This window comes from Amblyraja radiata, chromosome 27 (genome assembly GCF_010909765.2).
Source record: "Amblyraja radiata isolate CabotCenter1 chromosome 27, sAmbRad1.1.pri, whole genome shotgun sequence".
Classification (NCBI taxonomy): Eukaryota; Metazoa; Chordata; class Chondrichthyes; order Rajiformes; family Rajidae; genus Amblyraja; species Amblyraja radiata.
In genome coordinates, this window is record NC_045982.1 from 15,747,342 (window position 1) to 15,762,165 (window position 14,824).

General features: G+C 43.6%; 1 protein-coding gene across 4 annotated transcripts in view; it reads left to right on the top strand.

Moving 5' to 3' along the window:
* LOC116988484 (protein argonaute-3) overlaps positions 1 to 14,824 on the top strand; it is a 104,543-nt gene that overhangs the window by 33,967 nt on the left and 55,752 nt on the right. For 3 of the 4 annotated variants that reach the window (XM_033045225.1, XM_033045224.1, XM_033045226.1), the window contains exons 2-4: positions 5,057 to 5,228; positions 9,821 to 9,941; positions 12,670 to 12,884. In XM_033045225.1, the coding sequence (XP_032901116.1) occupies positions 5,057 to 5,228; positions 9,821 to 9,941; positions 12,670 to 12,884 (508 nt within the window). Of the gene's footprint in view, positions 1 to 5,056; positions 5,229 to 9,820; positions 9,942 to 12,669; positions 12,885 to 14,824 lie in introns of those variants that run through there. The other variant, XM_033045227.1, reaches the window with a different exon arrangement.

Here is a 14,824-nt window from a genome sequence, read left to right on the forward strand (position 1 = left end):
GGAAACAAGCCGTTTGGCCCAACCTGCTCATGCAGACCTAGCTGCCCCATCGACACTTGACCCACCTCTCTGCGTTTGGCCCGTATCCCTCTAAACCTTTCCTATCCATGTATCTGTCCATAGACACAAGCTGGAATAACTCAGCGGGACAGGCAGCATCTCTGGAGAGAAGGAATGGGTGATGTTTTGGGTCGAGACTCTTCTTCAGACTGGTTAGGAATAAGGGAAATGAGAGATATAGACGATGATGAAAGAACAATGAATGAAAGATTGAAGAACGGAGGAATTAGGAGTAGTTGATAGAGTCTTTACGATTTCCCAATTCCTCCGTCTATGCCGCATCTGCACCCAAGATGAGGTGTTCCAGTCCAGGACATCCGAGATCTCATTCTTTAGGGAACCGGGGTTTCCCTCTACATCATAGATGAAGCCCTTACTCGTGTCTCTTCGGTACCTTGCAGCTCCGCCCTTGCTCCCCCTCTCCCTCGTCGCAACAGAGACTCCCCTCCCCCTGGTCACAGCAGTACCCCAGTTCTTATCTTTCACCCCATCAGCCATCATATACATCACGTAATCCTCCGAATTTTTCGCGATCTCTAATGGGATCCCAACACTAGTCACATCTTCCAATATCCACCCAGTTCCGCAGAGACCGTTCGCTCCGCAACTCCCTGGCTAACGTATCCCTTCCCACCCAAACCACCCAGGTACCTTCCCCAGCAACCACAGAAGATGCAACACCTGTCCCTATACCTCCTCCCTCAACTCTGTCCAGGGACACCGACAGTCCTTTCAGGTTAGGCAGAAGTTCACTTGCACCTCCTCCAACCTCATCTACTGCATCCGTTGTGTACATCGGCAAAACCAAACGTAGACTGGGCGATCGTTTCGCTGGGCACCTGCGCTCAGTCCGCCTGAACCTACCTGATCTCCCAGTTGCTAAACACTTTAATTCTCCTTCCCATTCCCACACCGACCTTTCTGTCCTAGTTCTCTTCCATTGTCAGAGTGAGGCTAAATGCAAATAGGAGGAACAGCTTCTCTTTTCGCTTGGGCAGCTTATGAATTATGAAGCAGTGTTATGAATGTTCATTTATCTAACTTCAGATAGCATTGGCCTTTCCTCTCTCTCTCTATCCCTCCCCCACCCAAATTGCACCAGCTTCTTGTTCTCATCCAACAAACGGCTAACAATACCTTTCCTTTATCATCGTTACTTTTTTGCATATCTTTCATTCATTGTTCTTTCTCTCTCATCATCGTCTATATCTCTCGTTTCCCTTATCCCTAACTAGTCTGAAAAAGGGTCTCGACCCAAAATGTCACGCAATCCTTCTCTCCAGAGACGCTGCCTGTCCTGCTGAGGTACTCCAGCTTTTTGTCTATCTTCCTTTTAAACCAGCATCTGTAGTTCCTTCCCACACATGTATCTGTTCAAATATCTTTTTAAATATTACTAGACTAAGTGCAGACCCATTGGGTCTGCTCCCCCAATGCAATATTCCAGCACTCACCCGTTCCCCCAATGCAACCCGTTACCTCAATGCAATATTCCACCACTCACGCATAGCCTGCAACTGCGCAGGCGCAGCTCATTTTCCCTCATCCCCCAGCACTCCGTCACCTCCTCTTCTCCTCCTCCTCCCCCTCCCTCTTCTTTTCTCTCTCCCCCTAATCCCACCCTCACCTCTCCCTCCCTTTCCTTTCCCCTACCCTCAGTCACTCTCTCCCTTCCCCTACCCTCAGTCACTCTCTCCCTCCCTCCATAACTCCTCTCCCCTCCCTACCCCCCTCCTATCCCTCTATCCCTATCCCCCCACTATCCCTCCTCACTTCCCCCACTGCCCTCCTCTCCCTCTATTCCCCACTCCTTACCTCCCCCCCCTTTCCCTCTATTCCCCCTCCTCCCCCACTCTCTCCTCACCTCCCCCACTTTCCCTCCCTCTCCCTCCCTACACCCTCCTCTCCTTCAATCCCCCCACTCTCCCTCTTCACCTCCCCAGGATATTTCCCCTGTCCTCCTCCTCCCTTCCCCCAATCCCTCCCTCACCTCTCCTTTCCCCTACCCTCAGTCACTCCCTCCCTCCATAACTCCTCTCTCTTCCCTCCCCCTTCCTATCCCTCTATCGCCCTCCTCACCTCCCCCACTGCCCCCCCTCCTCTCTATTCCCGATCCTCCCCCACTAGACACGAGATAGGAAACAAATGAAAAAAGAGGAAGAGATAGATTTCTCCGCGGGTTTTGAAATTCGGCAAAGTCCCATCGCCGCAAGGTTTCACCGCCGCCACAGCTCCATCGCCGCGAGGCTTCACCGCTGCCGCGGCCCCATCGTCATGAGGGTTCACTGCCGCGGTCTCTATGCCTCCTGGATCGCCGCTTAGAACCTTGGCCGTGGACTCGTAGGTAGAAGCCCAGGTCGGACGAAGCGGCCGACGGTGCCCATGGCTGAATACCACGGAGGCCGTGAAGTGGGCTTGGCCGGTTGGCACCACTGAGGCGTCCGCAGACGCAGCTCCAGCCGGCGAAGCGTTAGTGATGCTCACTCCGCTCCTTCATCTCTATATTCTCCTCGCCAGGCGAGACCGGCGCCACCCGTGACTGTCAGCGGACGAGGCCAATCAGTGCTGCAAATGTGCAGGAAGGGGTGTCGCCTTCCCGGCGACTGACAGGAGAGTAGACCAATCCGCGTGGCAGCGACCGACAGGAGAGGAGACCAATCTCCACATGCGGGTTTGAAAATTATTTTAAACCTTAATAACTTTTAAAATATACCATAGCTCAGAACAAAACTGGTTGCCCTTGTAGCACAGGAGAATGGTGAGTAAGGTGGCGCAAAATTGTAGCGCTATCGTGTACCGTTTTTGCGCAAATAGAAAAAAAACTAAAAACTGGAAGAGCACAAGATCAAATTTTTAGTTATCTAGATACAAGATAGATTATGTAGATAGATTATATAGATAGAAGATAGTACCTGCCTCAGCTATCTCTCTGGCTGCTAGATCTGCTCCCATAGCCAACTTCTGAGGCCGATCAGTGGGTCGAATTAGCTCTGTGCGGCCAGGGCTCTGGAACGCCAGCCCAGTTAGAGGCGGCAGATCCATTCCCATAGCCGACTTCCAAGGGTGGTATTTCGGCTCCACGATGGCTTAGGCAGACCGCTCTCAGACACGGACCAATGTGATGCAGAATCTGTGCGTCTCAATAAGAAAAATAATCTTCAAACGGCTTAGGCCAGATATTGATAATCCTCGACGAGAGAAGCCTTGCGTTCAGTGGCACTATGACACCAGAGATCTATTCTTGCTATAAGAAGGGTCTCGACCCGAAACGCCACCCATTCCTTTTCTCCAGAGATGCTGCATGTCCCGCTGAGTTACTCCAGCATTTTGTGTCTGCCTCCAATCTTGATAATCCGGTGGTCTGTATTTTACATGAATGTAACTAGATCAACAATATAAATGCTCTGCTCACAAAAGCAGGTCAAAGGATGGGTATCCTGAGTAAGTGGCTCAAGTCTTGATTTTTCAATATTTATAAGATCCAGTCAGCAGAATGGGTAGAATGGAGTGCTTTCCACCCATATGGGTGCAACAACAATGTGAAAACTTGACACCATCCAGGACAGCTCTCAATCTAATTCTAAATGTTCAGGCCTTAACATGCTTCGCATGAGTTTCTTATTTCCAAACTCAGTCGAGAAAACTCTAGGAGCCAACTGCTTCCTACAAATTCCCTCAAAGTTGCATAATAACCATCACCATATGCACAGTAGGTCAATGAGGAAGCTTGTCCCTGAAGTATGTCTGCAAAACTTCCAGGACATTTATTTCTACCACACAAATAAATGTCTCTCTTGTTTTAAGTCAATTTTGTACTTTATTTACACCTATTTGGTACCTAAGTGATGTTCAAAAATATCGACATATGGATTGGTAGAGGAAGATAAATTAACATCAACTGCTAAAGTGTTTTGTCTTTTGCTGCCCATAATAAAAAAAATATTGAAGCCCGGTCTAAATATACAAGACGCCTAAACTACTTTGCGGAAGAGTTATAATTAAATAAGATACTCTATTGATTTTTTCTTTTATACCTTATATAGTCATGTTACTCAAACAAGATTGTACGATTGTGCTTTTGGTGATTGCTTCAAATTGAGAAACTTAAGATCCAATCTCAATGTAGTACGAAAATGGGTGAATGCAGCATTAATAATTTCATTAATCGTCGGATTCTATCAATTTGCCTGAAATGTTCATGTTAATAATGGATAGTGCTTCTAAGAAGTGATCAATGATCAATTATGAAATGTGCGCCTACGAAATGTACACCTATGACATTTATAATCTAACCAAATATCATGACATTTTTAATGTAAATTATATTAGGTACATTTTTCACTTTCAATGTAAAATGCTATCAGAGTAGTTTTGTTGTATTTTGTTTAGTTTTATTTATTGATGTATGTTTGTGGTTGCGAGTGGTCATCTCATTGCAGATGAACAAAATATATTAGAATAGCATCGCAACCAACTGCTGGAGGTACGCAGCAGATCAGTCACCATTTGCAGAGAGAAATGGATATGTTGTCTGGCCCACTGAGTTCCATCCAACAGTTTATTGTTTTGCTCTACGTCCAAGCTTCTGCAGTCTCTTGTGTCTCAGCTTTATTTCGTCTCCAGTTTGCCTCAGAAATAAGTTTTCAACCACTATAATAATTAATTTGGGTCCATGTCATGCGTTGCAGGTTAAGATTGCACACTTACAATTGCAATAAGATTGCACATTGAAAGGCAAATGTAACTTGAATCAGATGCAAGCCCAGCTAATTTCACCCCCGAGTTCCTCAACTAATCAAGATTAATATAAGAAGAAGCTGATTAGAGGCCAAATAATTCCCTTTGCCTTGGGAATATTGAGTGTCAATAGGTGGAAATGAGGGAGAAGGTTATATTGTCAGTTTACAGGTCCTATATAGTTAGGGGATGTTTGTTTATCTTAATGTTTGTGAAAGCATGCTTTGTCTCATTTTATTCAATTGTTGTCTCATTATAGGAGCTGTTGGGGCTCAGCCCCTCTTCACGGTGCCAAGGCGTCCAGGATGTGGCACCATGGGAAAACCGATTAAACTGCTGGCCAACTGCTTCCAAGTAGATATCCCAAAGATTGACGTCTACCTCTATGAGGTAGATATTAAACCAGATAAATGTCCTCGCAGGGTTAACAGGTGCGTATAGAGAAGAGGATAATTCTTGAGAGAAGAATAAGGTGCATTTGAGTGCAGTGTAAATTGTAAAACCACATTTAACTTGGCATATCAAGGTGAACAAAGGTCACTATGTCATTTAGGAGCATGTTTTGGTCATTTGTATTCGAACAACAAAGTCTGAAATGGACAGTCACCATTAACAAACAATATTTCTGCCATTGAGTAATGAACTGAGAAATAAATGACTTGATCCGGAAGAGGTTTACTCGAAAATACCTGGAAAGAGCAGGTTGTCTTATGGCGAAAGGTTGAATAGACTAGGCTCGTACCTAATACAGTTGAGAAGAATTAGTGGAGACAAATTGAAACATAAGATCCTGAGGAGTGTTGACAAGGTGAATATGTTCCACTGGTGGAAGAAATAAATGTTTTGTAGATAGAGTGTCAATCAAGTAAATTACAATTAATATGCAAAGTACTTGTGCTATAACACCAGGATAAGCACTCAACTAAGAAAACCAAGCCCAAAGCATTATCTAACTATCTAATTAAATATACCAACTTGTGCTAACGACAATAAATAACTCCATAAGCAAAAAACAGCTACCTACATGTTAACTAGCTCTTTAAAAAAACTAATCATATAAATGCATGTATATCATTGGGGTTATCAAGTGGGCACCTCCCTTCACTGGTGTTTCATTGAGAGGCCCACGACACCTCAGGAAGGTTCAATAGTTGGTTCTGGGGTCCCAGAACAACCCCCCTCAATACCTGCTCTCACCACCTATTCTACCAGCATCTACTAAATAAAGGAAGCTGCAGCTAATTAGCTCACCTAACAAGAGAAGAGACATTTATTGTCAAATGCACCAATTGGTACAGTGAAATTTGGGGTCACCATACAGCCATACGAATAAAAAAAGAACAAAACACAATAGTATTTTAACATAAACATCCCCTGCACAGCAGAATCAAAGTTTCCTACTGTGAGAGAAGGCCCAAAGTTCAGTCATATGAATGCTAAACACCTGCATCCTATCTCCAACTTATCCTCGCCCATCATTAAATTGCAACATCACAAATATCACCCTTGCATAAAACCGGGATACTCTTACACAGACTACAATTACAAAGAAATACACATACTGCATGTCATATGTTTTCTTTCTGCCCCCAACTGACACTTTCTTCTCCACCAAATCCACCGACTGCTTTGCTCTGCTGCCTCTGATATCTTATTACTGCCTGACGTAAACTCTGTCCACAAATTCCTAGCTCTCCAAATAGCAGCATGGTCGATCTTGCTATGAAACCTCTGCAACCCATCTCTACCAGATGTGCTCTTGCTCTCCATCCTCGCTGCACAACCTCTGCTGCCAAGTTTACATATCAAAGCCTTTTCCTTTCATAAGCCTCATCCACCAAGTTCTCCCAAGGCACTGTCAGTTCTATATCACGCCTCAAACTAGTACTATTATTACCTACAAAAAAAACAAGCTTTCCTCCCAAATCTACCAGCATCTCCCAATCATTGGCTCCCCGTAACTGGCCTGACTCATACCAGTCTGAAAACTTCCCTCCTCTACCTTTCTCTCCCTCGCGGACAAAACGAATCGCTACACTCTCAGTCCTGATTCACTTGTGCTCTCCTCCTCTCAATCGCTGCAGCTATGCACTTCAAGACCTGGTTATGCCGCCAAATATACCGACCCTGAGAAAGACTAGTTCTACATCCTGACACAATATGACTCAACGTTGCCACACAAGGGACACGCCGGGTCCCCACTTACCCATTATTTGAGGTTCTGCGGTAATGGCAGCACATCATACTGTACAATAGCCCTTGTAAGGAAACTTATGCGCCCCGCCTCCATGCACCACAGGTTCCTCCAGCTAAAACTCTTCTTTTCCACACTTTCCCAGTTCATCCACTGTCCCTGGTTAACCTGAGCTACTGCCCTTACACATCTCACTGCTTCCTCCTGACAACGTACATGCTCTACAACCAATTTCCTCCTCTCTGTTGGACCTGCTTTACTCCACATTGGTTTCCCTGTGCTGAGCCCTAAGCCTCCTTTTGTCTTGCTGCACCCTACCAGCAATGTCTATGCCTCAGAGCTGCTTGTGCTTCTTCTACTGACTGCTTTGAATTCCACTTCCTCCCTCTAGTTACACTTGGCACCAGATTACTAACTAAGGTACCCTTGCTCCCTGAAAATTGCAACTTTAACCTCACCTTAGCACACTTAAACTATTCTGTTAGGCTAGACAATGGTAAATGGAGAATACCTTTCCCATATAAAGCCACATTACTAAAACACCATGATTACTTTGTCCTGGTTGGTATTGAGCTTTGAGCATTGTTGGAGCTTCATCCATACAGGTAAGTGGTATATTCCATCAAAGGCTTTTCACAATCCTTTTACCATCTCTCGAAGCTAAACTTGAATCACTGGCCAATGGTAACCATAGGAAGTTGATGAGGAATTTGCCAATGGTAATATCCTTGCTTCCTGTCGATGGTTGTAAGGACATGCAAAGTGTGGAGTCTGTCGTAAGCTGAGGTTAGTTTGGTTATTGGGAAAGTAAGGATGAATACAGATGGTGAAGTCTTTGACAGACTAAGGTTGCTGTATTTGCTTCAACAGCTTGTTGTGGGATATCGTGTATTGGATATATTAGGCAGATGTGTGAGGTTGAATCTCATGACTGGTCTATGAAGGAGCAAAAGTTACAAACAGAAAGTTTTGTTATGAAGCGATTGGTCCTTGTGGTAAGGCAGCAGAAACATGAATGAAAAAGAAGATAGTATACTTTATGTGTATCACTTTTTATCTGCTGAAGCATAATCCCTTTTGTAATAGCGATCATGAAGCCGTTTCTGGGATAGAGTGGGACATGTGATCACTTGTTTGATCAAAGAGTAGGTTGCAAGATTGCTTTAAGGAATGAAAGTATTTGGAGGTGATACTTTGGAATTTATCCAGTTGTCCGTAGGATTGAGGAACAAAGAAAATTTGGTATGAGTCAGAGACCAGAATTGGAAAACTTGGTTTACTCAAGTCCGTAATCTCAGACATTGGCCTAAATTGTTAGCACTTCTTCTTTCCACAGATGCCGTCTGTCATACTATTTCCAGGATTTTCTATTTTTATTACAGAGCTTGATAATTTCATTTTGTGGATATTAATACACATTGATATTTTCATTTACAAAAGCCAAAATGGAAACATCTTAAATGTTAAATATTTGTGAATTTTTACTTCAATTGAAGTTCTGCTTACCAATATTGGCGTTCTGCGCTTGTTCCAGACATGATTGTCTACTTGTCCTCAAACATTTGTATGTATGTTATGATTAAAATCTAATTTTTGTCCTGTTCTGCATACGTACTGTGGATATGTACTGTGGAATAACATGTAGATCTACATATTTCCATTTGTATGAAGGGATGAAGTATAATCCAAAAATATATTTTCAGAAAATGTCATGTAGGCTATTGTTACAATAAAATATGTAACTCTTTGTGCCCCCATTTAAATATAAAGTCCAATTATCTTGCAGTACTTTAGAACATTAATAGGAACAAGAGTGCATCGTAGGCTCCTCACAAGTACTTCCCCCATTCGTGGCTGAATTATGGAATACAGATTGGGTTTACCAAGAAATGTAGCTTTTAGGCTTTCACAAAACATTTCATAAAACCAATGCATCCTAATTCAGAAGAATAAACCCACACAGACTGGGGGGGAAACCATATTGTAACAGTTATCATTAGATCAGTCTTTCCAAGTGAGGCAGAGGTTCACCTGCACCTCCTCCAACCTCATCTACTGCATCCGCTGTTCTAAGTGTCAACTTCTCTACATCGGCGAGACCAAGCGCAGGCTCGGCGATCGCTTCGCTGAACACCTCCACTCAGTCCATGATCGCTTGGTTGCTCAGCACTTCAACTCCCCCTCCCATTCCCAATCTGACCTTTCTGTTATGGGCCTCCTCCATTGTCAGAGTGAGGCCCAGCGCTAATTGGAGGAACAGCACCTCATATTTCGCTTGGGTAGTTTACACCCCAGCGGTGTGAACATCGACTTCTCAAATTTTAGATAGTCCCTGCTTTCTCCCTCCTACCCCTCCCCCTTCCCAGTTCTCCCGCAAGTCGCCTCCTACTTCCTTTCTCCCCCCCCCCCCCCCCCAACAGCAGTCTGAAGAAGTGTCTCGACCCAAAATATCGCCTATTCCTTCTCTCCATAGATGCTGCCTCACCTGCTGAGTTCCTCCAGCATTTTTTGTCGACCTTCATTTGATTAATAATAGATTAATAATCAACTACCATCTCATGAAGGTGTTACTGTGGTTGCCCAAAATAAACCAGTCTAATTAATTTTAATCTTTAAACTTGTGCTTCCATAGCACTACTGATGGTCTTTATATATGATTAAGATTACAGAGGGTCACTGTGGACGTCCATATCAGTGTAACTTGTTCCTTTCAGATTCATGGTTGCAATGGAAGATGATAAAAAATGTTAATTATTAATTGGTTGTATTGTCAATCAGTTGAATTTTGATTCTTGAGGTCAACTTACAAGTCGTTCTGTGTTATTGTAGGGAAGTGGTTGACTCTATGGTTCAGCATTTTAAAGTTCAAATATTTGGAGAAAGAAGACCTGTCTACGATGGGAAAAAGAGTCTCTATACTGCTGATCCCATTCCAGTCAGCACCACGGGGGTAAGGGCTGCTTTCATTTATTTAATTAAAGAAATGTTCAGAACATCAAGCCATGGTATTGTTAAGAAAATATCAGAGATTGAGCTAAAATCCCGTTTATATGTAGTATTAATGGACACGTCTTGAGTCGATGCTTATTAAATCCAACATCTGCAGTTACTTGCTTATTTTACTGATGATTTTGATTATGTATGAGGACCGTCTTGATCATTTTGAGCATTTAATTAGAATATCAGTATAATTGCTAAGCAGTGCCCTTTGCATCAATTAATTCTAAGAAATCGTTCCATGAAGAGAACACGAATAAAGGAAATGGCCCTTCAGCCCACCATTTCTGCACTGATCATGATACAAATCTATTTAAGAAAGAACTGCAGATGCTGGAAAAATCGAAGGTAGACAAAAAAGCTGGAGAAACTCAGCGAATGAGGCAGCATCTATGGAGCGAAGGAATAGACGACAGAAAATGCTGGAGAAACTGAAGGGTCTCGACCCGAAACGTCGCCTATTCCTTCACTCCACAGATGCTGCCTCACCCGCTGAGCTTCTCCAGCTTTTTTGTCTACCTGTGATGCAAATCTAACTAATTCTTTCTTCCTGCACATGGTCCCTGTCCCTCTATCCCCTGCCTGTTCACGTGTCTGAATGCTTCTTAAACTATGCTATTGTATCTGCTTCCAATATCGCCGTTGGCAGTGCATACCAGGCACCTACCACTCTCCCTTGTGGTTAAATATAGCTTGCCTGCACATCTCCTCTAAACGTTTTATCATTTCACCTTATGATCTCTTGTATTTGCCATTTCCAGCCTGGGGAAAAGACACTGACTACCTATCCTACCTGTGTGTCTGCCGGTACAAACCTATTAATCAGACCACCTACATTTTCATCCAAATCATTTATACGTATAACAAACAACCGATCCTTGCTGAACACCACTGATCACAGACCTCAAGTCAGAAAAATGTCTCTCCTCAGTTGTCTATGATCAAGCCAATTTTATATCTAATTTACCAACTCATCATGGATGGTACGTGACTTAATTATTTAGACCAGTGTATCAGGAGTTATTTTATCAAATGCTGTGTTAAAGTCCAAGTAGTCAACATACACCACCCAACCCTCCTAAATAATCTATATCAGCTCCTCAAATAACCTCAAACAAATTTGTGAGAGGAAATCCCCACATAAATCATGCTGATTGTCTGTGATAAGTCCATACTGTTCCAAATGTGAGTAAATCCTGTTCTTAACAATCTTGTCCAATAATTTCCCAATCACTGATATGAGGCACACTGGCCTATCATTTCCTGGATTATCCTTGTAGACTTAAAAAACAAAACAAAAAAACAATATTAGCTAATTTCCAGTTTTCTGGAACTCTGCTCCTGGCTAAAGAGGATATAAAAATCTGTCAAGGCTCCAGCAATCTCTGCCCTTTTCCTTCATCAGAATCCTCGAATAGATCTCATCAGGCCCTGGGGACAACCACCTTAATGTTTTTCAAGAGACTCAACATCTGCTCTCTCTTAATATCAACATGCCCTTGAATATCAACATACTCCTCCCTGATCTCGCCATCATTCATGTCCTTCTCTTTCATAAATACTAATACAAACGTAAGGAGTTGTTGCCCACTTCCACTAGCTCCATGCATAAATTCCCTCGTTTGTCTCACAGCCAGCGCGGAGAAGAAGCGCCAACTCCAGCTCAACTCTGCCTGTCCCACCGGGCCAACCGACAGCCCTGGCCCGGAGCAGTAGAATTAGCGCTTCTTCTCCGTGCTGGCTTCAAGCCAGGACCGCCACTACAACGGGCCGGCGCCCTGCCAGCCCAGGGCCGCCGGTTAACCCGGCAGGACAGGCAGAGCCAAGCCGGAGCGAGCGCCCCCTCTCCGCGCCGGCTGCAAGTCTGGGCCGCCAGTGCAATGGGCAAGCGCCCCGCCAGTCCAGGGCCACCCCACCCATCTCCGACCGCCCCTGGACAGGGGCGGGACACCTGGGAGGGGATGGGGACGGCCCAGCAGCAACTCTGCAGCGCCAGAGACCCGGGCCCGAGCCCGACCACGATCAAAATGCAGATCTGCACACATTCAGCAACATAGTTGCCAAGAATGTTTATCGTGAGTAACCCCTGACAAATCCCATGATTCCTTGCGTTTTTCAGAATACCGAACTCGCTTATTAACCTGCCCTTTCCCAGCTGCTCTCTTGCTTCCAATATTCATATAAACTGTTTTAGGATTGTCTTTAATCCTACTTATCAACGCCATTTCATGGCCATTTTAGCCCTCCAAATTCCTTGTGTAAATTCTTTCTAGATTTATCTAAGAAAGACCTTGTCCAAATTCAGCTTCGTAGTCAATGCACATTCTTATTCCTGAGCTCTACCCATATGGCCTCGCTATGTGAACCCTCCAAGATAATCTCTTATTGTTGATATAACATTATCTCTTATTGGTAATGCAACTCCCTACCTCTTTTACATTCCTCTCAATTACATCTGAAACACGTAAACCTGGAATGTTGAGCTGCTAGTCCTGCTCTTCAAGTTTCTGCAATGACACCAGCGTCGCAATTCCATGCCCTAATCTAGGCTTCAAATTCATCTGCTTTAACATTTATATTTTTCATTTCGCTTGCAACAATGAAAATAAAACTTTTAAACAAAAATACTGTACGCAGTGGAATATTGTAGATGGCTTGTAACTAAGATTTTTTTTTTTAAGGTGGATTTGGAGGTGACGTTACCAGGAGAAGGGAAAGACCGGATTTTCAGGGTCTCAATAAAATTTGTTTCAAGAGTGAGTTGGCACTTGCTACATGAAGTTCTTACAGGACGGAGTATGCCGGAGTTGCTGCCCGGGTTGGATCTGGACAAGCCTCTCAGCACAAATCCTGTCCATGCAGTTGATGTTGTTCTTCGACATCTCCCCTCCATGAAGTGAGTATCCCACCAAAATTCTTTGGCTTTTGATATTGATTTTCGTTTTTGTTTAAACTCCACCAAGCACAGATCAACCCACTTGTTTTATTTGGATTTTCTTCTGCCATCCACCACTGTAAATATCCATACCATACTTGCATCTAAAAAGATAGACAAATGTCTTCTTTGCTGTTCAGTTTCTTTAAGTATTGCTCTGGAACCACTCAATTATATTCTACTGCACATATTACTTGAAAGATCAAAATGGGTAGCATGAGACATTTTTTACATTAGACGATAGATTATCAACTGACATCAACTATAAACCTACTGACTCCCACAGTTATCTGGATTTTAGCACCTCATACCCTGCCTCTTGCAAAAACGCCACCCCCTACTCTCAATTTCTCCATCTCCTCTTATCTGTGTCCAAGCTGCTTATGAGTGTTTACCCTGATAACAATCATATCCATTAGTGCATTAATTAACGTAGAATTTTTGGTTTGTTTTTGGTAAAATCAGTTGTGTATCGTGCATGATTAAATTGCAATTAAAGTGATCCAAACACAAATGTATCTCTTATTCTTCTTGAGTAAATAGTGACCAGATGGTTTACCTATTCTCCAATAGAAATTGAGCCTTTATGCAGAACAATAAATAAGAGCTCAATTGTACTTGCAGGCTGTCTAATCTCCTGGTCTTTACACACAGGATTGAAGTAGTGAGTGACATGAAACAGCACAAAGGTGGTCTAAAGTTTGCAGTAGCCGAATGAAATTTATGGATACCAGGATTCCGGGAAAGGTGTCAAATAAATCAGAACAGGCATTCCCTCTTTGTTTCAAGTATAAAGCCTGTAAATGCTGGGAGTCACCAGTATAACTCCTATCTGGGACTCAGAGGATGTGACCTCATTGTAATTGTCACAACTGGAAATGGAATACCATGGGTCGGAATTTTAGTAGAAGTTTTGTCATTACCGTTGAAACCTATGTGTAAATACGTGCCGTATTTACTGGCAATGAAGATGCAATTTTTTACCTTAAAATAAGGCCTGAAAATTTACCTGCGTGTTGGAGGTCGAAGGTTAGATTGTTAGCCAAGAAAGATAGACTTGGCTATCTCTCAGTACAGCAACATCAAGAACAATGTTGCTGTTCTGAGGGATAGCCAAGTCTATCCCTCATTGATGGCAGCTGATTTAAAAGGACAGTGCTGCTGAGGGGGGGGGGGAGAGTTTCTTTCACAGCGTGTGGGGAGTCTGGCCCAGGTCAGCACAAAGTAGCAAACTTGGCTGAGCCACCAGGGATAAAGTTGCTTGGAGGGCAGGAACATTGAAAAGGAGGGGGTCGGGGATCATGCCAGCATCTCACTCAGTAGCTTGGGTGGCTGTGAGCGGCCGCCGAGACCGGACAGCGGAACCAGCCGCCACCTCAGCGCCTTCTGCCGCCAGCCAGCCATGGTGTCCTTCAGCACAGGCGCAACCGGTGGAGGTGGTGGTTGGCGGGTAGCTACTGGGGGTGCATCTTCGACACGGGTGCGTCTTCATTGCCGGGAAATACGGTAAGATGTTTATAAGATTCCCAGTTTGAACACCTGTAAAAGCTAATTCTTATGTGGTTAAAATATACTATTGAAGTAAACAATCCTTTCCATTCACCTAAAACTAGGTACTTCAAAGATCTGAAGTTAAAATCAAGTATAGCCATGGAGCAGCAAGAGCTGTGTGCTGAACCAAATAATCTCATGATCTACAGTGTCATCCATAATGTTTGGGACAAGGATCCATCATTTATTTATTTGCCTCTGTACTCCACAATTTGAGATTTGAAATAGAAAAAATCACATGTGGTTAAAGTGCACATTGTCAGATTTTATTAAAGGGTGTTTTTATACATTTTGGTTTCATCATGTAGAAATTACAGCTGTGTTTAAACATAGGCCCCCCCATTTCAGGG